General features: G+C 33.9%; 2 protein-coding genes across 3 annotated transcripts in view; both read right to left on the bottom strand.

Moving 5' to 3' along the window:
- Nucleotides 1-19,578, bottom strand: part of LOC129221264 (putative sodium-dependent multivitamin transporter) — a 43,806-nt gene extending 24,228 nt beyond the window's left edge. For both annotated transcript variants that reach the window (XR_008580491.1, XM_054855719.1), the window contains exons 1-2: nt 19,442-19,578; nt 18,997-19,092 (exon numbers count right to left, since the gene is read on the bottom strand). The gene's annotated coding sequence lies outside the window, so the exon portion shown is untranslated. The remainder of the gene's footprint in view (nt 1-18,996; nt 19,093-19,441) is intronic.
- LOC129220912 (uncharacterized) lies at nt 380-4,216 on the bottom strand. The gene is made up of 4 exons (XM_054855347.1): nt 3,767-4,216; nt 2,529-3,652; nt 1,129-2,468; nt 380-1,008 (listed from the first exon to the last, which is right to left on the bottom strand). The coding sequence occupies exons 1-4, from the start codon at nt 4,214-4,216 to the stop codon at nt 380-382; spliced, it is 3,543 nt and encodes a 1,180-aa protein (XP_054711322.1).
- Nucleotides 19,579-25,350: the final 5,772 nt, after the last annotated feature.

Genomic DNA, 25,350 nt, shown 5'->3' with positions numbered 1-25,350 from the left:
TTACTTAATTCAATAAGCGCTTGCAGCGCTCTCTATTGGAATAATAGTTGGGAAGGAGCATAGAGCTTAGGTTTCCCTACACACTCCCCACCTAAACTCCTCGAGTTTACATTTTCTTTGTAATCAAAATATATTGAAATATAACAATAACAATTTTACACAACAAAAATAAATATAGCAATATAAAAAAGTATTTAGAGAAACAAATAATACCATATTCAAATTATTATGCTTTTCAATAAGTAATGAATATCAAATGAAAAATAATTAGATAAATTCAAAAATCAAAAATAAAGAAATTAAAGTTCTAAACTATCAAATCGTTTAACTAATATATAGGAAAGAAAAAAAAATTAAAGTTCCAAAAGTTTTTTTTTTTTCACTGTCCATTGATCATTTCCAAAGGATACACTAGTTGTATCGGCCTCCTGTATTGTCCGTCCTTTGTCTTAACTGTGCAGGCACGAACAAGTCCATCACGTCCTTTAAAGAGTTCTGTAATAATACCTAAAGGCCACAAGAACTTATTTTTGTTACTTCCTTCGAGAAGTACCACGTCCCCTATCTTGAGAGATTTTCCTTCTTTACTGCAATCCAAGCGATGTACAGTTCTTAAATCTAGAAGATATTGGGTTTTCCATTTCAGCCAAATGTTCTTTAACAGTTTTGTCTGATACTCCTTTCTTCTTCTCAATTGGTCAGGAGAAGTTTTGGCGATGAGATCAGAGAAGTGAACTGGATAGCTGTGGTCATTCTTTGCATAATTTAAAAAATGTAAGGGAGTTAATGCTTCAGGTTCATCTATCTCGTTGTAGGTGTAAGATAGTGGGCGCGAGTTCAAAACTGTTTCCACTTCTGTTAGAAGCGTTGTCATTTCCTCGAACGTCAGAAGGGCTTTTCCTATTACTTTTCGCAAACATTCCTTAACCGATTTAACAAGGCGTTCATAGAATCCTCCCCACCATGCGGCTCTTTCGATGATGTATTTCCATTGTGTTCTTTCTTTAGCTATGAAATTTTTAAATGTATCATCTTCCAATATTTTAGAAAACTTTCTCATTTCTTCTTCAGCTTTCTTAAACGTCTTAGCATTATCGGAATAAATGATTTTGCAATTCCCTCTTCTACTTAAGAATCTTCTGAATACAAGTAAAAAGGCTTGTGTCGACATGTTTGACACAAGTTCAAGATGTACGGCACGAGTTACTGCGCAGGTAAACAAAACAATATACGACTTTTGCATATCTTTGTAGTTCTTTACATATACAGGTCCCGCAAAATCAATTCCGCAAATGGAAAATGGTGGTGACTCTTGGATTCTATCTTTCGGTAAAGGCGCTGTCAATTGATCTGCTGGTTTGGCTAAATATTTCTGGCAAATCAGGCATTTTTTGATGATCTTTTTAATTAACTGGCGCCCCTTCGGGATCCCGAAGCGAGATCTAAATTTGGCTAGAGTAGCAGATGTACCTCCGTGCATTTTTTTTTCATGCTCTTTAAGTACTATCAGTCTTGTTAGCGCGGAGTTTGTAGGCAAGATGACTGGATGTTTATTATCCAAAGAAAACTCTGAGAACTCCAATCTTCCTCCTAATCTCATGACTTGCTTTTCATCGATGTAGGGGGCGAAATTGTACAACGGGGAATTCTTTTCAACCGAATTACCCACACTTAAAGATTTTAATTCTTCTCCAAAGTGTCTCTTTTGTTCACATCGTATCAATAAATTTTCTGCTTCTTGTAGCTCTTCTGTAATTAGAGCTCCTTGTATGTTACTAGATTTTCTCAATTTCGCGATAAAGCGTTTTGTCCATGCTGTAACCATTAACAACTTTTCTAAGTCACTATATTTGGATAAATCAACTGGGTCTTCTCTATTTTCGACTATACATTCAAGTTCATGTGTCTCCAGGGATTTTTTTCTATATTCTAGCTGAGATTCTTCTACTATTTTCTCATGGATCAATTTTGGCCAATGGTCAGGCGAAAGTCTCAACCAAGGTGGACCTTGTGTCCAAAGGGGTTCATTAATCAACTTTGAGATCTTTGCTCCACGGCTGACTAAGTCCGCTGGATTATCACAACTTCTGCAGTGTCCCCAATTATTTGGTGACGTCAACTTCTGAATATCCTGAACACGATTCTTAACAAAGGGTTTAAATGCATCGGGCTGTTTCTTGATCCAAAAATACGTTATGCTTGAATCGGTCCAAAAATAACAAGGAATATTTAAATTCAAAATTCTCACTATATTATTTCCCAGTTTGGCAGATAGTAATGCCCCCATTAGTTCTAATCTGGGTAAGGTGAGTATTTTCAATGGCGTTACCCTATTTTTGGAAGCAATGAACGTCGTTTGAATTTCTTTATCATTCGTCTTGAAACGTAAGTACGCAACTGTACCATATGCCACTGTGCTAGCGTCTGAGAAGCAATGTAATTCGATATTTCCAATGTCTAAGCACAAACTTTCAAAAAAATAATGTCGAGGGATTTTGAATTTATTCATTTGATGCAACTCTTCGCACCATTTTCTCCATAGGGAGATCAAATCTTCAGGAAGTGGCTCGTCCCAATCTATATGTGATGCCCAAATCTTCTGAATCAAGAGTTTGATTCTTACAGTGAAGGGTCCCAAAATTCCTATTGGGTCAAAAATTCGTCCTAACACTTGTAGAATAAACCTTTTTGTCTCAATTGGCTTCGATAAAAATGACAATAGGCTTCGAATATCAAAATACAGTAAATCCCTGGAATTATCCCACGCCATGCCCAAAACTTTTAAGGAGGTGTTTTCAGCATCAGAAATTTGAAAATTTGCATTTGAAATTATGCCTTCTTTTTTCCAAAGTTCATGTAATTCTCTCGAATTAGTATGCCATTTGTGTAGTTGCATGCTCGCTTCCTTGAATATGTGGATTGTTTCCAAAGAAGTAGTCAAGGCTTCTCTGACTGTGTCTCGACTTAAAATTACATCATCTACATAAACATTATTTTCTAAAATACTAACTGTTTCAGGGTAGAGTTGTTTATACTTTTTAAAGTGATGTTTGAGAGTTGCTGATAGTAAAAATGATGAGCTATTTAATCCGAAAAGAATTGTTGAAAAGCGATAAACAAGAGGCATGATATTGTCACTGGTGGGGGAGTCAGTGGAGAAAAACCTGGTTACGTCTCGATCTTCTTTATCTAAGAGAATCTGTAAGAACGCTTGCTTTATATCTGCAGTAAATGCTACTGGATAATATCTAAATCTTAACAGAATTTCGAATATCTCCGGATACAAATTTGGGCCAACGTGGAGACAGTCATTTAAAGATTCGGAGTTTGAGTCATGTGATGACGCATCAAAAACAATTCGCAATTTGCTTGTGGTTCTATCTTCACGTATTACTTCCCCATGAGGCAAATAAAACACGATATTTTCCTTATCTGTTTCGTCTGTGACGGGTTCAATTATATTCTGTTTCAAGTAATCTTGTATTATGTTTTGGTATTCAGAAAATAGTTGCGGATTTTTTTTGAATCGATTTCTAAGTCGGTTGAACCTTTGTTCCGCGATTTCTCTATTATCATCCAATCTTGATGTGTCACTTTTCCATGGTAATTTAACTTTATACCGACAATCTTCGTATACTACATCAGATTCGAACTGTTTGAGGATTTCATTTTCGGTTGAATTATAATTTTGATTTTCGCATATGAGTCCGGAATTTTCCAAATCTCAAAATTTTTCTATTTGTTTCGAGATTAAATCTTCCTCTACTATCACATTAAATGATAAAGTAAAGTTATCTTCTCCTTCTCGTCCTTGTAGGCTCCAGCCAAAAATAGTTTCTACAGCGACAAGATTTTTGTTCAAACGTTTAATGTGACCCGTTACTATATTGTAGTAATAATCTGCTCCGATCAAAATGCCAACAGGTTGTTGACTGTCAAGAGAATCCGCTAATATCAAATTTCGTAGCAGTTTATTTTGTCTAATTTCTTTTGATTTTGGCGGAGGAATGTCCGAACCTAATATGTGATCGGTTACCAATAATTCAACTTCTATTCTAGAATTAGGGGAACTTCTATGTTCAAGTACTAATCTAATGACGTCGTAAGTCTTTTGAATTGGCGCAGTAATTCCAAAAGTGTAAACCGATAATTTTTCTTTTCTAATTACTTCAAGATCTAATTTATTAGCTAATTCTTGTGTAATGAAAGACTTCATGCTTCCATTGTCCAAAAGAAGACGCGGATAACTTATGCCTTGTTTTGTTTTGACTTTTACCGAGCAAGTTTGCAAAAGCATCGAATTGGATTTAGAATGTGATACGGCAGAAATGATTTCCTTATTTTTTTCAAATTGATTATCATTATTTCTCGAAAGTGAACTTGCTTCTTTTTTGTCGGTGTCATTATATTTTAACTTTGAATGAGATTTATAACAAATCGCCTCGGAATGAGCTCCTTTGCAAATTTTGCAACGCTTAGTTGCCTTAAAGTGGCAAGCAGATATTCTGTGATTTTCCCCATTCTAAGGCATAAGTAACACCTGCCATCCCCCCGCAATACATTCCTTTTTTCATCCACGTTGAGATTTACGCATTTTTCCGACTCGTGATCTTCTGAGCCAAATATACACTTGTCAAGATTTATTGACGTTTTAGCAATTAGCTCATGTGTTGAAGGACATCTGTTTTCTGTAAAGTGCTGTGATCTGGAAGGGATCTTTCTGAACTGCTTATTATTCAAAGTACTTGTGTTAATCTGTTCATTGCTATTCGAAGGCGGAAGTTTTATTCTAGCGATTTTTTCCCGAGATTCTATCTCCGAACGGAGAAAGTTTAGAAATGCATTCAAATCTATATTGGTTGAATTCTCTCTATTGCGGTGAAATTCTAGAGCGATATCAGCAGGAATCACTTTCATCAAAACAGGAATTAACATATTCGCGTAACTCTCGGGTTGGACGTTGAGTGAAAAAAGGCTTCTTATTTGTACGTTAATTTTATCATATAATTTTCTTAATTTCGTAACTTCATTTGAGCTTTGTACCGGGGTCAAACTCAAGAGATTGGAAATGTGCGTGTTAATTATCAAGTCATTTTGACCAAATCTATTTTTGAGAATGTCTATCGCAGAATCATAGTTTGTTTCCGAAATCGAAAAACCTTCTATAGCACTAGCAGCATTTCCGCTCAAATAACTTTTCAAATAGTTGAATTTTTCTTGTGAATAGTTACTTCGAAAGAATTCCAAAAATTTATCCAATCACCGTAATCACCGTTGAATTTTTGGATGGAAGTTTTTGGTAACCGTACGTTACTTTGTGTTTGGTTTCGAATTTCATCGATAAGAGAGGAATTATTTGATACGTTATTAATGGACGTTTTATTTTCATTTCGCTGCTCTAATTCCTTAAAATAACGATTTATCCGACATTTCGTCAAAGTTATTTTATCTTTATAATTCATGGAAGTTTCTATATCAAAATCTAGTTTCTTCTCGTCTTCTATCAAAATTTGTATTTTTTCATCTAAGTTATCAAGTTCTATCTCCTTGCTATTTAACAGTTCTAAACAATTTTCTAGTTCTTCATTTTGCTCTTCTTCTATGTATTTATCAACATTTTTTACTATAACCGTAGTAGAAGAGCGAAGAACAGTTCTTTTTTGTATAAATGATTTTGGTTCCATTTTCAATGATTTTCAACAATGTAAATAACTCAAAAGTTCCTACCTTTTGCAGTCTTCGCATAAAAATGCTATCCAAATGCTTTACTTACTAAAAGTTTACCAGTTCATCTTTCCGATGCCGATGCACCATGTGGGAAAAAATGTGCAATTCTATGTAGATCCGGTGGTTCAGTGATAGGTTCAAGTTATCACGACTCGAAGTGAACTTAACATGTTTATTGAAGACTATGTACATATTTACATATTGGTGATTAAACCAAATCATTTATTCTAAACAGCGAATTACTCACTTCCACGGAGCTTGCGCTTCGTGTTTCGAAATCTATTTCCTCTCTTCCACTGTCAGAGTTGCCACTAAATTTTTCCATAATCAACTTACTTAATTCAATAAGCGCTTGCAGCGCTCTCTATTGGAATAATAGTTGGGAAGGAGCATAGAGCTTAGGTTTCTCTACAAGCCGTAGATCATATTCTTTCAAAATTTCATCAAAAGTCATACGCAAAGAGGCCAAAGTTACGAAGAACAGTGATTTTTAGCAAAAAATCGTAGTTTTTCTTCTTTAAAACCAAAACTTTTCATCCTAGAAACTTCGTTCAGGTCTATTTTTATAGGAAACTTTATTTTCGTGATGAGTTATCTTATCCATTTTTTAAACAAAATTTATAGAATGGTACTGGGCATTTTTCAGGTCAGGCCATGGAAGACATCATCAATAAGGAATTTTCATGCAAAGATCTAAAAGTATTACAATATTTAACTACATTTATTTGCTCTTTGTTGATTTTAATTTATCCATTAAAAAGGCTTCATTTGAAGGTACTTTAAAAATTAAATGCAACAAATTGCTTATTTAAAATAAAATAACTAAGTAGTTCAGAAGAGAAAGTAGAGTTAAAAAATTACAAAAAAAGAAAAAAAAATCTAATGCATTTTATTGCTTACATTGTTAAATTATACATCATTATGTTATTATTTTTCATTGAGAAGTTAAAGTGGTAATGGCTTCGATATGACGTATTTTGATGAATGTAGAAAAATGTGCCTGCATTCGGACATAACTTATGATAGAAACTGTCGTTAGTTAGAAATAATTTTTACACCTGTTTCAGCTGTGCAATTGACAACCCTTAAACTGTATACTATCTTTTTAGCTTTAATATAATATTGGTTTTCACACTATTTATCAAGATCAGTATTTAAAAACTTTGTATCGATTTCGAATTTCTGTAAAAAATTGTAGCTCTTAAAAAGTTTGAGGAGACATGAAAAAATCTACTTCTTTGTCCAATAAACTAAGCTTCTTTCAGCTTGAGCTGTGCTTTTGTATCCCTATCATCACAATCATCTTCATTATCTCCAACTTTGGATTTTAATTTTGCAGCTTGCTTTGTTTTGATCTCTTTTTCTATCCCTAAAGTATCATCAAAAAAGGGAAATGCAAACTTCTCTGAGTTCAGGGACCACAAATGAGTAATTACGTTAGGTAGTTCTGTGCCTATAATATTTTAATTAATACTCTTGTATTGAACCAAAGATTTTACTAACTGTAGATCTTGGTTGGAGACCAAAAGCTGGATCACAGACAATAAACCATACTTTTCTGTAAATACTGTTGATAAACAACCAAATATCTTCGATACTTTTTATCTTTAAATCGATTAAGGAAAACTAATCCCTGAGAAGATATATTTTTAAAGAGCATACGAGGCAGTGAGAAGTAAAGGAATGTAATTAAATTTTCGAGATAATCATTACAAATAATAGGGGAACGTCTCATTTGCTTAGGGACAAGAGATAGTACTAGTAGCTCTGGTAGGGACTGTTATATAGCATGATTTAGAAAAAAAGTTCAATGAAAGCCTACTTAGGATCTGCACTTTAAACGCATTTTATAAGGAACTTTAAAAAATACACTTACATCTCTTTGCTTCTCACTACGTCATATGGTCTTTGCCATCCATCTTGTGTGATGAATAGCGCCAGGTACTCGAAAAGTAACATTGCTTAGAGAAAGACTCCCTAAATAAGTTAAGCAAAGTGGAATGAACTTCTTATAGGCCTCCCTAAGCTGCTACTGTTTTTATTTCTCAAAAAGAAAGCTTGAAATTGCACCTGGATTGCTTACTTTGTTTTTAATCTTCTATACTTGCTTTGAATTGCCTCTTATCTATACCATTCATCTTGAAATTCATGAAAAACATCCGGTTGAGGACTAATGGACGTACCTATTTTGCAAATCAAAATTGCTTTCAAACCAACATCTAAGATGTGGTGCTAAATACAAAAACTTTTTCTGTAACAACTGTACTCACAAAACGCCGGTTTGTACTACAGAAAGGAGCCATAAAATGACTGTCATTTTAACGAAAGCCCTAATAAGTCTAAGAACACAGGCCACTTTCCTGGGAATAGTAGTTTTTCCTTTCTCTGGGGGATCGAAAACCCTTACAGGACTGAGATTTTTATGCTAGTGTTTACAGCTGACCATCGAGGAGGAAAGCAACGTTCCGTATTTATGGCCTCTACAGCTAATTTCATAAGTTTTACATGCAGTTGTTTGTTTTAGCTTTGAGTTTTAGAGACATAACTATAGTACAGTGAAATTCTGTTACAACGAATTTCAAATTACCAGAAATTTTCTTCTTTGTAACGAGTTATTAGTAGTAATGATATTCAAGCAACGTAATGGGAATCAAATCGGAGCTGAAAAATTTCTTTCGTTGAAACAAATATTTCGTTGTATCGGTATTCGTTGTAACAGGATTTCACTGCATATATTTCTGATAATGTTGCTATTTTTGCTCTGATAGCTTAATTTTGTAAGGGTGTTACAACCATTAACTAAAAGAAGCAATACAATTTATATTATAATGATTCGTTCTTTTTAGGCGATTTTGAGGATATTAGCTACGACCTGACTTGCAAAATTCTGAATAGCGTTCAATCAATTTTTACCAGAATTTAGATGAGATTAGACTTAAAGAGAATAAAATAACTATAAAATGAGACCAGAATGAAGTTTCTAGGATGAATAATTTTGGTTTTACAGATGAAAAACTACGATTTTTTGCTAAAAATTGCCAATTTTCGTAACTTTAGCCTCTTTGCGGCACGTGTTAATATCATCGAAATGACTTGAAACTTTCTAAATCACATTTTCTAGTCTATTGGCACATTTTAGGGGGGATGCCGCAAAAGATTAGTCGAAAAAAGTTTTTCCCCCATGTACCTTGTGACCATCCTACTGGTCACGTTACCGTAAGCTTTGAATAGATGAGATTTCAGTTATAAAATAGTGGGAAAAGCATAAACAATACACAAATACACATATTGGTTTGAGGTGGAAGGGTGCTCTGAAAAAACGTTTAACTCATTTGAAATTATTGTTATTTTGAAAATGAACAAAAATCTCAAAATAGCAATTACCGAGTAAATGAACCCAGTCAATCCTTTTGAGTTTTGACGCGTTAAGAAGAAATTCCTTACAGAACCAACAAAAAAAAAAAAAAAAAAAAAATCTTATTTCCAATACATTTTCGGATCTAAAAAAATTGAAGTAATAGTAATCACATAATAAAAGTCTTGTCACAGGCGGGCAGCGGACCCTTTAACCCTCTCCTCAATCCGCCCCTGCTACACTCTCAGCTTCAATGGGATATCATATGCCTCTATCTCGGTTATTCACTGCTCCAGACTGATGAGTTCTAATAAGAACAAAACTGCAATCTCTGGCTGTCATTACCGCGCCGTCTGGTATTTCCAAACAACGCATTGTTAAATGAAACTTCAAATAAAAATAACGAAGTAGAAATGTTTAGAATATTCTTTTTTAACGTCACCATCAAATTACATCACCATCAAAATCAATCAATTCCATATCTCAATGAGAATAATGTTATTCAAATTAAAAGAATCTCATGTATATCAATACTACACATAAAAAATAATTTTAAAATCCAGTGAAAGTTATTAAGGTCTTTACTTTCGTTTCTCACTTGAATGTTACGTAATATTTAGATCTAACTTTGTACCATGAAGTTTTTATTGATCAACCACATCAGCATATGTAGTTTACTTAAATAAGTTGGATTTAATTTTTGCCATGAAGGAAAATAATTTCTGGCCAGTACTTCCAAAAAAGGAAAGTAACTATAATTAATGTTTTCGTGGGGATGTATAAGGAGATTCTACATCATTTTTGGAGAGTCCTAATTAGCCAATAAAAGGGATTTGAAATAAATCTTAAAGTAAGTTCAATCCCTTAAACAAGGTCCCCTAACTTAACTTTACTCAAATAATTCAGTTTGTATTTCCGTAGGTGCTTCTTATTTTCTGCAAATCCGAAAATCTTTTGGTGTATTCCTGTGTTATAGAATCCGAGACATCTATGTATTCAACAATTTTTTGCTTTCATTTTTCAGCTCATCCAATATTTTACTCGATCCGAGAAATGTTCTGAATGTACATATACATCTTAGTGATAAAGCAATACAGTCTTATATGAATTATGATAAGAATTTTTATTAAGGCTTCACAAACAATCTAACAAGGAGACGGCACGACCTTGGAGTCGGTGATTTGCGTCAATTTTTTTTTCTGGTCAAAGAGGACCCCTAGTACTTTACGTGGTTAAAGTAATACGACGAAATACTCAGAAAATTATGAGAAAAATCGATTTAAAGTTACCATGGAGTCTTCTAGGCGCCTTATGAGTTTAAAATGTTATATGTAGACAAGCCGCCTCTAGCCTAGTTGGCTAAGGCGCGATCTTGTGCGGGAGATAGCACGGTCGAATCCCACTCTGGGCCTTTTTCTTTTCTCTTATTTTTTCCCCCTTCTTTTTTTGGCTATCACAACTATTAGTGGTAACGCTTTTCACCCCATATTACTTTCTAAAATTTATGTTTGCCAAAGATCGCAAACGTTTTCACTCACTGAAAAACATTCTTGCTCATTCTTTTGTATGGTTTGTTTTGCCTAGTAAAGGTTTTTGACCTGAGGTTCCCTTACGATTATAATGGACATCTGCGCATAAGACTGCTCGACCCTGTGAGAATTGCACTGCAGTTAATTTTTCTATTTCGTAGTGAACGTGAACCTACTTGTCTATTTCATTAAACACAAAGTTATCGTACAATCAAAATTAAAAATGTTGGCTGAAGAAGTTGCTCGCTCTTCTGGAATAAGAGAGGAAATTCCAAAAGAATCCATGTACCCTTGGTGCAACCTTGTAATGTTTACTTCTACAGACAAGTCAAAAATTTCATAAAGCGCTTGCAAAATTGCAGCGAGTTGTTACAGCAAAATAGAGAAATTAATTCCCGGGAAGATTGTATAAAAATTCTTTCAATTATTCATCATCAATTATTGTCACCAATATTGCAAGTCATGATTCAATACGCCTGGTTTGCGTCTAAATTGTCCACTATTCGAAATATTTTCATGAATGTTAATGAAGGAATAATTTTCTACTGATATATTGCAAATTCCCTGCAATTGTAAAAAATACGCTTTCATTTGTTGCGCAAGATGTCGCAAAAATTATTCCTCCTCACATACTTTAGAATGAAAAATATGAATTGTTTTAATTATTTTGCTGGAAGAAAAAGAAAATATTTTTTAAAAAATGATGTAAATAAATTTTTAAAAATTATGCAGGGAAGAGAAATTATCTTTCAATAATTGCTGTGATAACAAAAAAAAAAAAAAAGAAAAAAAAGATCCGAATGTCCTATGAGCAGGTGTCCCTTATAACCGTAAAGGGACCAGAGGTAAAAAACCTTTACTAGGCAAAACAAACCGTACAGGATATCGAGCAAGAATGTTTTTCAGTGAATGGAAAAGTTTGCGTTCTTTAGCAAAAATAAATTTCAGAAAGTACTATAGGGGAGAAAAGCGTTACCACTAATTGTTGTGATAGCAAAAAAAAAAAAAAAAAAAGAAGAAGAGAAAAAAAAGAAAGGTCCAGAGAGGGATTCGATCGCTTTAACTGCAGAGCACCTTAACCAGATCGCGCCTTAACCAACTAGGCTAGCGGCGGCACGTCAGAGGATTGACATTTTAAATTCATAAGGCGTCTATGAGACTCCATGGCGACTTTAAATCGATTTTTCTCATAATATTCTAAGTATTGTGTCGCATTACTTTAACCACGTAAGGTACTAGGGGTCCTCTTTCACCAGAAAAAAGAATAACGCAAATCTCCGATCCCACGGTCGTGCCGTCTCCTTGTAAAAAGGCCACGTGTGGCTTTAGAGCAGTAGGTTCTCTACCTCTGTACATTCAAGCGGGTAATGAACCCAGTCGCTTTTATGAAAAACTTTAGAATGCGATGACAAAAAAGTTTCGGCGATAAATTTTGTCGCGCATAGGACACAGAAAAATATAGCACAGCAAATGTTTTTCTTTAATAAAGAAAATCGCAACAGAATGAGTCATTACCTATGTAAAATTTTAGCTTTAATCCAGTCTTTAAAGCAAAGTAAATTAATTACCTGATCTATTGATGATTGATCCAAAGTCGATATTTTTAAGGATATAAGCAATATAAGCTGCAGGAAGTTTCTTAGGACGCTACGACGTTAGACTGACAAAACAAAACAAAACTTGACGTATTCAATAGGATGCATAGTAAGTGTTCTAGTGTCATTGCCTTTCGACCTAATCGACTAATAGCTTTTCCGAAAACAGGTTTAAAGCAAACGGATCTACTGTTGAAGTGAAACTGCATAACTATTTGAGTTCGACGCTTTCTAAGGGACACAGAATATGTACATTTTTTTCTAATACAGTTTTTCCGTGTTTTCCCATCAGAGTGAACGATCTGTTTAAATATCACCGTTTTGGTTGTTATTTTTTTTTTTATAATACTAGATTAAAAAAACCAGCCTGGTGCTGATTGTTACACACAAAAAAAGTTACGCATTAACTCATTAAAACAATCGACTCATTTTGAAACTTTTCAGAAACAAAAATCTGACAAATTATACCAGCATTGAAGAAAAAAAAAGTTTACATCCACTAAATATTATTTTTTCACATAAGCGATAAAATAATGTGCAGAATATATCTTTTTTTTTCCTTTTACAAAAAAGGAAGTATCTTATCAAAAACAACCCTGTTGTAAAAATTTCCCCGCCAAGAAAACCTTTAACTTTTCCGCACAAAAAAGAAAACCTGCATCGTAAACCCAAAAACCCTCAGCCATAAAAAGTTATGATATCTAGTTTGCCCGCCAAGTATCAGCCAAACTATCATCCTCCCTCTTCTCCTTTTTCATCACAGCTACTTCCATTAGAACCTCATCCCACCTTCAACTCCTCAGAAATATGGATAGATCTTTTAAATTGTTTATCTTGTTTGGCGGGAAGCTTTTCAAAGTGAAGTGGTTGCTTGGTGAGCAAAAAGCTTCTCGCCAAACAAGATAAACAATTTAAAAGATCTATCCATATTTCTGAGGAGTTGAAGATGGGAGAATTGAGAACTTCAAGTCAGAAAATTTTCAATTGAAACAACGCTGTTTTGTGTTTTTAAGGAACAATAATGGCTAGCCTAATTTCACGTCAAATTATTTTCTGGCTATTAAGATTCTATGTTCATTTTGCGAGAATTGGGCGGTTTAAATTTTATTGCAATTCTTGTATCCTCTCTGTTGCAAAGAAAACTTCTTGGATAATAAAATACTATATTTAAATTATATTGTTTTCGAGTATTTTACAACTTCGCAATAAATTCTATTACAGTTTCTTTATTTGACAGATTATTCAACATTCTCATGAAGGTTTCTTTAAATGTTTTACAGCTTGAGGGCTATTTTAATCTAGCTTTTCACTTTTTGTTTAATTACATTTTTTCTTAAATCGTGGATTATTTTACGTTTTTTGAGATAATTTTAATTGTTTGGTGATTTATCTTTTTCTTGATAGAAGTCTTTGTCTTGTTTAATACCTAGTTTTGTTTAAAAGTTCATTTAAAAAACGAAATAACGCATGTTATCACCAAGCAAAAAAAAAAAAAAAAAACTAAGCCATTAAATATTTTAAATTTGAATGTGTCAGAAGATCTATGCAACTTTACTCGATGTCAAATCGCGGATATCCCAAATTTGCCATAGCGAATGCGCATGTTGTGCGCAGACTAAGCTCATTAAAAGTCTTGCTTAAATTAATTGCAAAAACATTTTCAGCTAACAAATTACTGCAAAGCACGGATATCCACACACGTATTTCATATATTTTCAATTCATTATGTGTTGTTTGTGAAAAATCCATTAATGTAGAAAATAAGCAAACCAATAAAAAAGTGCTATTTTTCGCTTTCAATTAAAAAGTTATATGTGCCGTATTCATATGCGTACAGTTTCATATATTTTGTCACGTAAAATATTGTAATGGTTTAGCCCCAGTTTCGCGCCGACATTTAAAATTTCTTTCCTCCATAAATATATCAAAACAGAAAAACAGGGGGAAGGAAATTTCGGGGGGTGGGGGAGGACAGCATTCTAATCTCATTCATTAATTTTTTTCTATGCTTAAATATAAACAAACAACATGGAATCTTAAAAACAGAAAGTCCAATGAACCAAATCCGCGCGCATGCGCAGTCGCTGTGGCAAATTTGTCATATCCACGATTTAACGTCTAGTTGCAACTGTTGGATATGTTGTAATCTTGACTGAATTTCATTTCCTAAGACAACTTTGTAAAAACTGTTAGATCTGTTCTAACCTTGCAATTGCAGTCCGAGATAAACAAACCCTATGAGCTGAGAGTAAGTACATAAGAATTTAGGGAAAATTTGTGACTTTCAAATTTCAATTACGCCGTCCCATGATGTCCCTGGGGGTTGAATTTTTGTATATGTACTCAATGACTCCCCAAGAATATGAATACAAAAAATCATTACCGTAGCCCCAAGGGGGGGCTGTGATAGAACCCCGGGAAGGTACAATTTAGGGGGTAAAAAAGAGGGGGAAGGGGAGGGGGTGTCAAATGACACATCAGTAGGACACAAGGAATGTGTGTGCGAAATTTCAGCTTGATTCCTTTTTTCGCCTGGGCTGTAGCCCTGTCAAAGAAAGCGAAAACTTTTTTGAACAGCGATTTTATAACTTTAATACTTCCTCCCCCTGATGGTCCAGGGGATTGTATTTTGGTTTACGGCGTCAGGGGCCCCTAGAGATTGAGTGTACCAAAAATCAACTCCGGGGGGTCTTCATGGGGATGAGATACAGAGGGATGAAAAACCCAAAAAACCCGAATTCGTTCTGTCGTGTAATCTTGTTCTTGGTCGCTTTTATTTCCTTTCGTCTTAGGCGGTGGATTTGCTCCTGTTGGCTGCTGCGTTTGGTTTCCTTGGCGGGGCGGGACGCTCCCGCGTCCCGTGATTGTATTCGCAAAAAAAATTTCACTCAAAAATCGACCTTAATTTCCATTTTATTCACCCTCGAATGAATGTTGAGTTTTTTTTTCGACTCGACCACACGTGGATAAGTGCCTAAGAACGTATAGACACGCGAAATATCCATTTTGACGATTCCCGAGTTAGGTACAATACGTTTTCTCGTGACGTCTGCATGTACGTATGTATGTGCGTATGTATGTTCATTAACTCAAGAATGGTATGTCCTAGAAAGTTGAAATTTGGTACGTAGACTCCTAGTGGGGTCAAGTTGTGCACCTCTCCTTTTGGTTGCTCGGGTGCTTTTAAGGGCGTTTTTTTGCTCCTTTTTGGGAGGAAATCATGTTTAATTTCGATGTAAACTCAAAAGTCAAGTGGTGTTACAATTTGGCGGACACTTGGCGTATATCGCCAGTCTTTTGGTCGGCGACGACAAATTTGGCGATTTTTTTTAAAAATCTGTATTTAATTTGGACATTGTTGGTGATATTTAGAGATTGAACTATTGAATCACATTAAAATTACCAATAATGGGAAAATGACATTAAATTGGAGTAAAAGGAAGTCAGGTGAGGCACACATCAGCTCGTTTCATTAAAGAAACATAGCTTCGTCTATGAGAAATGGTTTTATAAAAAACGTAGAAGAGTGTTTTTTTGCAATCACTAAGGGAATAAAACGGAATCGAAAATTGGAGAGTTGCCTAATGTCAGTTTTATCTTATAGCTGCTATGACGTGGTAATAACGCGCCTGATAAAATACTTGAATTCAGACAATATCTTAGCTTGTGTTCTCGGGAAAAAAATAAAGCAAATGAATAACAGATTTAAAAATACTTGAAGGTGAATCCATAGTGTCAGATATACAACATTTCAGAAGAATTTGAGGCTACGATCTTCAGAAAAAATATTTTTTGAGTGTATAACTGTCACAAAATGCACGTATAAACAAAACTAACAATACAAAAAAAAAAAAAAAAAGAAAACATCTATTAATAAAAATTTTCTACTAACATACAAATAATTTTTTGAAATGTCAATGCTATACTAAGGTAGACAGAAAGGAAAATCTATCAAAATTAGATCTAATAATTCAAAACTTTGTGGTTTCTGAGCCCGGAAACAGATGTAGTGTATTTTTTTATATATTCTGGGAAAGGATAAGAATAAATGATAAAAAGTTTTAATCTTTTATGTTAAATACCATTTTTATTGCAGTTTTTCAAAACATAATGGTTGTCGCGCGAAACGCGCAGTAAATTGAGTTTCGCTCAAAAAACTAGTTTATCGTTGAAAAAATTACGTGATGAACTATTTATAACGACTTTTATTGCCTAACTAGCTGCGTCGCCCGGCTTTGCACGGTTTACCTCGGAAATAAAAGTTTTGTTATGTGACGCGTGTTTAATAGTCAGGCTTCAACAAAAGAAAAACATCACTAAAATTTTGCGGCAGAGTGCGGAAAAATACCAAAAAAGGAAACATTTTAAATCCCCCGATTACAAGAAAAGCCTTTAAAACAAAATCAAGAATTTTACTTGTTCATATTCGAGAAACAAAAACGGCAACAGATATTTCGTCTCAATGATATTCTTCACGATATAAATTTTAATAAAAGTATTGTTGCGGACAGTTGAGATGAAGCACTCAATAATAATTTGAATGGAGGAAAGCCTTCGAAAAATAGGGATTTTAAGCCGAAATCTAAATGTAATAATTAACAGTTTTTGATATATCTGCTAGTTATCATTGTAGGATTATGTTAAATAGCCAAACACAAAGACGGGAAGATTATGAATCCATCGATACCTGGTTCGATGGTAAGTTCACTGTTGTTCGGGAGAAGTAACTTCGACATAGACAGGGGTGATTGTGGTCCGGTATTTTACCGAATTTCCGGTATTTTCGGACGTATTTCCGGTATTTTCATGTCTGAAAATACCGGAATTATGTTCTTTTTTCGTTCTGCTTTTATCTGCCTACCTCCGCAATTTATTTTAAATTATATGATACTCATCAAATATACCTGCAAGAGTCTTAAGATGGACAACTATCCCTTAAGATGGACAAATGTCAAGATAATTTGTATAACACCAGCTCAAAAGTAACTTTGTAATCCATTAAAAATTTAATTAAATGTGCACACAATATTTTGACTCAGAACTATTTAAAACTATGGCAAAGGTGCACTTAAGTAATAGGGGCCAAATATTACCCCCCCCCCCCGTTCTCGCTTTGAAACTTTCAGGTATTTTTTGATGAACTCACAATCACCCCTGGACATAGATGACTACATACATAAACGACTACATAGATACATACGCTCAGTTTTTAATTATATAAGATTACGCACGACAGGAGGACATTTAAAAATATTTTTTTCTTAAATGTGAAATAATTGTTCAATATTATTAACCGTATATAAAACTGAATTTATCCTCGTTTGCCAACATTAGTATTATTAGCTTTTGGGCACAATTAGCTTTAGAATTGTGCTTTTTGTACGATATTCCTTTTTCATTAGCAGATCGTTCGTTCATAATAAGTGTTCATTTTCACATGACGCAGACTATGTCTTAATTTTGCAACTCCGATCAAAAGCCAGTAAAATTATCACACTTTCACACTGCACCCAAACTAGTTCTCATTATTAGTTAAAGAATTTCTAAAAATGCTTCTTCATTTTAATATTGATCAATCAAAGTGCATTTAAGTTTTGTAGTGCTTTGGCAATAGAACTGATTGCTACAGTTGGATTATATGTATATTTTCTCTTTTTGGTTTGACTTCATGAGCATTCCACATTTTGTTGTAGCTTGATTCTACGTTTTTCCTGCATAATGTTTGCTTGGATATACATAAGCACGTTTAAATGTAAGCATTTTTTTTTTCTTTCCTGCAAAAGTAGCAAATTTTTTAAGTTTTCAAATCATATATTTTTGATTTCATTAATATCCCTCCTCCATATAATCCCGTATGAAACCAAAAAAAAAAAAAAAAACAGAAATTCTACTTTAAATAAATGCAAATGGCGAAGTTTTGGCATTGTTTGAACTGCAGTCACTTATAATAAATGAGTTTTATTCTATAACTATTGGTACCCGCACGGCTTTGCTCGTAGTTGAAAATTAAAAGGTCATTCGGTTCGCCAGTATATTTACAAATAATGGATGACGAATTTCTCACCAATTGGCTTTGTTCATTCGCTCTCCCATTCCACGTCATGATAACAATTTACTCGTCCATTTTATGATAATTTTGCTCCGGGAAATGTTCTTAAAATTGAAATAGAAAAATAATAAATTTGAATTTTCTAAAAATCGCTTCGAGGGGCACACCCCCATGCTACAAACTAACTTTGCGCCAAATCTCATGAAAAGCGGCTGAACGGTCTAGGCGCTATGCGCGTCACAGACATCCTTCAGACATCCAGACAGAGATACTTTCCGCTTTATTGTTAGTAAAGATAGCTATTTCCGTTTAAAAATAAATCTTGATTTCATTGATTGTAAAATACTTAATAAAAATGTATTGGCATGATCTAAAAGTGTGTTTTTATATGAGAAAGAAAGTTCATTAGTTCTGGATAAACTTCCAATTATTTGTAGGTTTATATTGTTAAATGTTCATTCCACTTGAAAACTTCTGTATTTTGTGCTACACATTTGCTTTACTAATATTTGAAGAAACTCTATCCACGAAATTATGCGCTTGTTGTAAGAGACGTACGTAAACATGTTTTTTTTTTTTTTTACAATACAAATACAATTTTAAAAAGAAAGACAAAAAAAAAAAGGCAGAGCGAAAGAAACATTAGCACTCAACTCAAACTTTGATTAAAAAGGAAAAAAAAACAAAAAAAAGACCACATCTGTTGCAAGTTAATGGAGTTTAAGTAAAAAAAAATCTTACCTTAATTATGGGATTTCCTTGACATCCTTTTGGAGCAAATATTGAATTTCTAAAAGGAAATTCAACGCTGGACTGCAGTTGTATGTCCAGCTACATCTAAAAAAAGATATGTTGAAATGAAGAAATCATATCCAACTTATGTATTTCCACAGAAAGATAGAAAACGAAAAACAAAAAAAAAATATTTTCTGGGCAGTAGTTTATGGTAAATCCGCAGAAAGTGTCAGAAATTAATTCAGCGAATTGAGACGAATGGGAAACGGGATAAAATATGCCTTCATTTTTGTTCGTCTGTCCTTCACAAAGATTAAAATAATTTATTACTAAAGATTTCCACATCTTACGACAAATATTCCTCCATAACACAACTGATAAAAGATATAGCTTATTACATTGTTACTTCGCGTATTTGTTGCAGCAAATTATAACGCTTATCAATGCTTACTACTCAAAATAGAAATATTTCAAAGTATCTGCTCAAAAATTGTCAGTAGAGAAAAAATCTGGATCGTAAGATTAATCCAAACTTAAAATTGTAAAACTTTAATATTGCCGCCGCGTTCATTGAAAATTGATTTTTGCCACGAAATACAGAGAAACATATTAGACAACGCGTAGCGCGTAAATCACCGAAGTATGACTAAAAGAAGCTAAGGCTAAGAAGACAAAAAGTAACAGTAAAGGTATAGGTGTAGATCGCTTGCATAGCTGTGGAGAATGGAACATTATTCTTATAGTTTGAAAAGTAAAAGTGCCTTTTCGTGTGTAGGCAGACACGAAGGAAAATTGTGAAACAATAAAATATTTTATTTTTATGCTGCTTAATCTGTCATTACAGACTTCCCATCTGTTTTATGGCTTTTTTCCCTTGTCTAAAGAATACAGAAAGACGAAAGTAACATTTTCGTTGTTACTATTTGATAGTTTGTGATACTTTTACACAGCTGCGGTACTTTGACCACTTTGGATTTCTTTCTTTCTTTCTTTTTTTTTTTTTTTTTTTGTAAAAAAACGTGTTTGTCAGTGAGCAAACGTTTTACTATGGACGATCTTAGTCATAAAAATAAATATAGAAATTCATTAAAACGTCGCAATAAATATCTAGATAAGTGGTTGCCAGTAGCCAACGGTCGACCATTTCATTGAAAATGGCAATTACAAGACAATGACGGACACAAGGGAGGGGCGATTGCCCTTCCTTTGAGGGAGTCTGCACCGGCAATATTTCGGAATTGAAGTTCTAAAAATGTAAATGGGAAAGGAATGGTGGGGAAGGAATGTGGTTCAAAATTCACTTCCTAAAAACTCATCCGAACTGAAATTTCGAAAAGGCACTTTTAGTCGATTTTATTTGGTGATGTTTGGAGGACATTGGAGGGCTTCTCCTAGACATTTTGCAAAATCTAAGACAGGAGTGTAGGCCATGTCAGGTAGTGGTAGGGGAAGAAATGGTATTCATGAATTTTAGAGACTTTTGATGATGTTAGGTGGAGGGATCTAAACATACCCCCGGTAATTATAACGCAATTGAAGTTCTAAAATCTCAACTTTAGAATACTTTTGGTAAGACCCTTATAGTAAGGAGCCGACGCATCCGCCATCTTGGATCAAAAGTCGTCTGCAATTGATCCATTACCGTGGAGCATGCTTGTAAAACAATGTTATTATTGACTGTATTAAAGACATAAAAATGGGTGGTTGTGCCACAGTTAATTGTACAAACAGTACAGAGAAAGGATTCCGCTCGTTTAGATTCCCGAATCAGGCAGAAAGAAGAAAAAAGTGGATTATTAATTGCCGACGTGGTTGACTGGAAACCTGGACCTGGAGCTCGATTGTACGAAATAAGTAATCTTTATATCATGAACTCTTAAGCATTTTTATTTTCAGTATGGTTGAAAGACTTATATTGAACATTAATTTGAGACAGTTTCAGTTCATTTCTGATTAATTTCCAATTTAATTATAAAAATCTAAGCTGCAGAGAATACAAGATTGCCAGAAATTGGACTAGTTCATTTTCTTTCGAATTCTAATACTGTTAAAGGAATTAGAGTTTTTGCACTTAGTATCATAAGTAATAGAAGTAATAATTGAATTATTTAATTTCTAATCATAATCGAATAGTTTAAAAAAGTTTTTGACCACAATACTAACTAGCGAATCTATAAGAGCTCGCCAACTGAAATTGCTTCAATTTTACGATCTGTTTGTTTTGTTTTTCGCTCATTCTTGACAATGTTCGTTCCTTATACTTGATAAATGTTGTTTCTGCTCCTTTCTGCTTCGAAAAAAGAATTTCTTAATCATTTTTCTATGATGGAAATGTTGACACAAAAATTCATTCTCTGTAATGAGCGGTTCTTAACTTATGGCGACAACTTTGGCGTCATTTTTAAAGGGCTGCAGAAAGTTGTTAACGTAGCTTTGAAAGCTTAAAAATCAGATGATTTTTTCAACAACAAAAATAGGATACTCCTTGTAGGTGTACTGCGTCCCCCATGGCTTTTTCAAATTTAAAAGTAAACAAGCTAGTTGAAATCTGATTAGCTAGTTGAATACAAAGTTAGTTATTATTTTGTTTTCTGTAACTTCTCGTACATTATCCAACTTGGGGAGCTCGGGAATTAAATGTAAAAGCCCTGTGTTAACTGTGTCGTGCAATATTTTTTGTGCAATATTTGAAGCCTTTTACTTAAGTCTTGAATTTAAGTATACCATTTTATTAGAAAACACTTATTTTTCAGGCTTTTTATTTTTTTACAAACGTTGTAAATATTGACTACAAACAATTATTCATAAATTACTACAAACTCTCTTTGTGTGTGTGTGTGTGTAAAGATATTATTTTTTGCATTCAAAGCACTAAATAGCTCCAAACTATTAATATTTTTGAAGTCATTTATCTTTAAAATGCAGATTGCATATCAGGGCTTGAATTGGTTCGCTGGTCCGGGACTATCCCATTATTTGTTAAAGATTTTAGGTCTCATAATTTTTTTAACCGAAAGATCATGCCCATCAATTCTATTTTTTTTGGGGGGGGGGGGAGGAAGGGGACATTTTATCAGTAATTTTTAAATATAAATCCTTTTTTGAAATAAAATTTAAAACCTATTTTCATCCATGATTTTTTGACCGACATTTCAAACCAAATTTAGGCAAACATTAAATAAATTAATGCTTTTAAAATATAATCAAAAAGATATGAAGTGAAGGAGATTAAGTGACACAAATATTACTCTTTTTTTTTTTGCATGTACACAGTTATTTTTATTTCCTGCGTAATTGTATTTTTATGTTGCGTATCAGCGTTCTTGTATTCACATAATTAGTTCATTATAAATTTAAATCTCATTATGTATTTGCGAGAAGAAAAAAAAATGCATTGCGCGGCGAGTACGAAGTTGAGCTGAAAAGGGCGATAATGCACCAAGCGCAGCGGCACGTCAGAACATCTTTTGATCCAAAATGCCGGATAAGTCGGCCTGAGTACTTATAGGGGTTCTAACTTTTGGTAATGGAAAAGGCAAGCATCTCTATATTTTAGTTTCTTTTTATAAAAATCACATATTAGCACTTCCCAAAGCATGCGTAAATCAGATATGTAGCGAGAAGTGTGCAAATAAAGCCAACCGCCTTCTCCTTGCCAAATTCCTGGATCCGTCCTTGTCGCTAGATCAAGTCTTAGTCTTTAAAAGTGGTAACTATATGTATCTTTATTTTTTTTTAATCTTATCTTATATCATGCTACAACAACGCACTTCCCTCCCTGAGACGTTCAACGCATCAGTCTACCATACCTTGGCAACGAAATTCGGATTATATAACCCTTAAGGGGTTTTTTTTTTGCGCTGAATATATATTTAGAGAAAAATGTCTACCAATAATCAGAAGTTGCTATTTTTTCATGATTATGGTATCCAGTGGTTACTATTAAAAAATCTAGAGCTTTACGTGGTACCCAAATCGTCCCTGATGAGAACTGGTACTGTTTAGCTTTTGATGATAATCCCTCCTAGGTGTTTAGCACAACAAAACGTTTTTCCCACCAAGCGTCACTGCAATATCTCTAGAAGAAATGTAACGATTAAACAAAAATGTGTAAAATCTTTCTCCGAAAAGAAAAGGTGTTACTGCGATTTATTAAAAAGTAAGGTGAGGATTAAAATCGAAATGGGTATACCGGTGTATGTCAATGAAAATTGGTGTGCATTATTCTTTTAAGATACATCAATTTTGTGACTTAAAATATAAAATGAAATATTTTTCTCAAATTATGTTTCAAGAGTGTTTTCCGCTGGAATTTCTAAGTCTCTATTCTCAGTTTCTTTTGAAAACCTAAGACACCTAGGCAGTTTTTACATCTTAAAAAAAAAAAAAAAAAAACCTTCAAATAACTGCAGTTATACTGCCTAAAAGTACTGTAATAATTATAGTTAATAGAATCGACCAAAGAGCATTGACACAAAGCTAAAGTTTAAAATTTTCAAAATTCAAAAAATTTAAATTTTATTAAAAAATTGAGAATTTAAGTATTTGTCCTAGGAATTTCTATGGCATAACTTTACGATAAGGTTGGTTTATAAAAGAGGGGGGAAATACATGAAAACTCAAATGAATAACAAGAATTGAGACATAAGTTAAATGAATTGGTACTTACCCAGAAGAGTAAAGACAGCAAGAGAACGCATTAGTGACATCCTAGCTTCCAAACGATTACATGACAAATACATATCGATTAACCTTCGCGAATCATTATTTCCACCAAACAAAGGGTCAACAAGAGCAAAAACTTCCTTTTACGATACCTCACAATGTATGAGGGCAAACACGTATGTCCTCAGCTGCAATGCCTGAAAACAATTGGATACAAAAATGGTTTTATTTAATTACCTCTAATGCGTGTAATTTTCCACTTCATAGTTTTTTTTTTGTCTTAGATTTTTTTTTCTTTTTATTTAGAATCACTTCAAGCTGTGAAAATATACGCCTTTCATTCTTGTGGTTAAGATTAAAAAAAAAAAAAAAAAACATTGCTATTTCTTCACGTGTTTTATTTCAGATACTAATTGCTAAAAATATAGCTTGAAGTCATTCGTAGGTCACGAACTAGTTTTTTTTTTTTTTTTTTTTTTGTGCAACTTACTTTCGTGGTTCCCTGAATGCTTTCCTTCGTTTCGAAAAACGATTACCCACTAATAATCGTCCATTAATTTTTTTTTAATTAAATAGTAGAGTGTTCAGATGACATTTTGTGGGGTATATAATGCTTATTATAATTTTTTGTGAAATGCCCATTAATTTATCAGACGGAACAAAGGTAAGAAAACAAAACCATAACTTTATATTACACTTTTTGCAAATTGGGGATAGTATTTGATGTGCGTCATGAGTGGCGAATTAACAAATAAAAGAATTAAATCATACTTTCTCCTGTCCTTCCATTCAAAAAATATTCACTGTTCATGTACGTTAAGTCTAAGAAAGAAAAAAAAATGCGAGTTTTTTTTTTTTTGAGCAATCACGATTGCTTATTGCTTTTATTTCACCGTCCTTGATGTTGTGGTTCCTTTTTCAGCTTGGACCAGGGACACCAGCACCACCGTCCACCGACCTCTGCAGGCGCGGCTCCGAGCACTGCCTCTTGGAATCCGTTTCTCCTGGTTGGGGGCGTCCATGTCCTACCCCACACACACGATCATACACATACACGCGCACGCGCGCGCTCATACACACAAGCCTTTACACACAGACACACACGCATACGTGCATACACGCAGGTCTACGCACACACACAAGCCTACACATGTACGCACGCGCGCCTACACATACACACACGCCTGCACACACACACACACACACAACTATACACACGTAACCACCCAGGAGGAGGGGTAGGCTTGGGGGGACAGGAGCTGTTTCTAGAAACAATAGCCCCCAATGAGTAGAATCCTGTCGCAACTCGTGATTGCGAAAAACATATTTGAATTCAAAATTTCAGAATTCAAATTATCTTTTTTTTTGGTAATATTGAAAGAGAAAGGGGGAGAGAGAGAGTGATAGAGGTGAACAGGATAGACTGAAACACACTTATGCATCTCAAAACCTTAGTTTTTTTTTTCATTTTTATTGTATTGTATATTGCTGTGAATGGTTTTATCTATCGTTTTATAACAATTTTGAGAAGTTTGTTCTATTTTTTTTTCAAAAAAATTTTATTTCATTCTTTTTAGTGTAAATGTGTTTCAAAAATATTAAGAAGTTATTGTCACGAAACTTCACCTTATTTTTTTCTTAAAAATGCTCCATACTATAAAATAAAAAATAAAAAACTATGAACACGCCTTAAAC

Source organism: Uloborus diversus, chromosome 4 (assembly GCF_026930045.1).
Source record: "Uloborus diversus isolate 005 chromosome 4, Udiv.v.3.1, whole genome shotgun sequence".
Lineage (NCBI taxonomy): Eukaryota > Metazoa > Arthropoda > Arachnida > Araneae > Uloboridae > Uloborus > Uloborus diversus.
The sequence above is the reverse complement of the archived record's forward strand: the minus strand, read 5'-3'. Positions and strand labels throughout refer to the sequence as shown.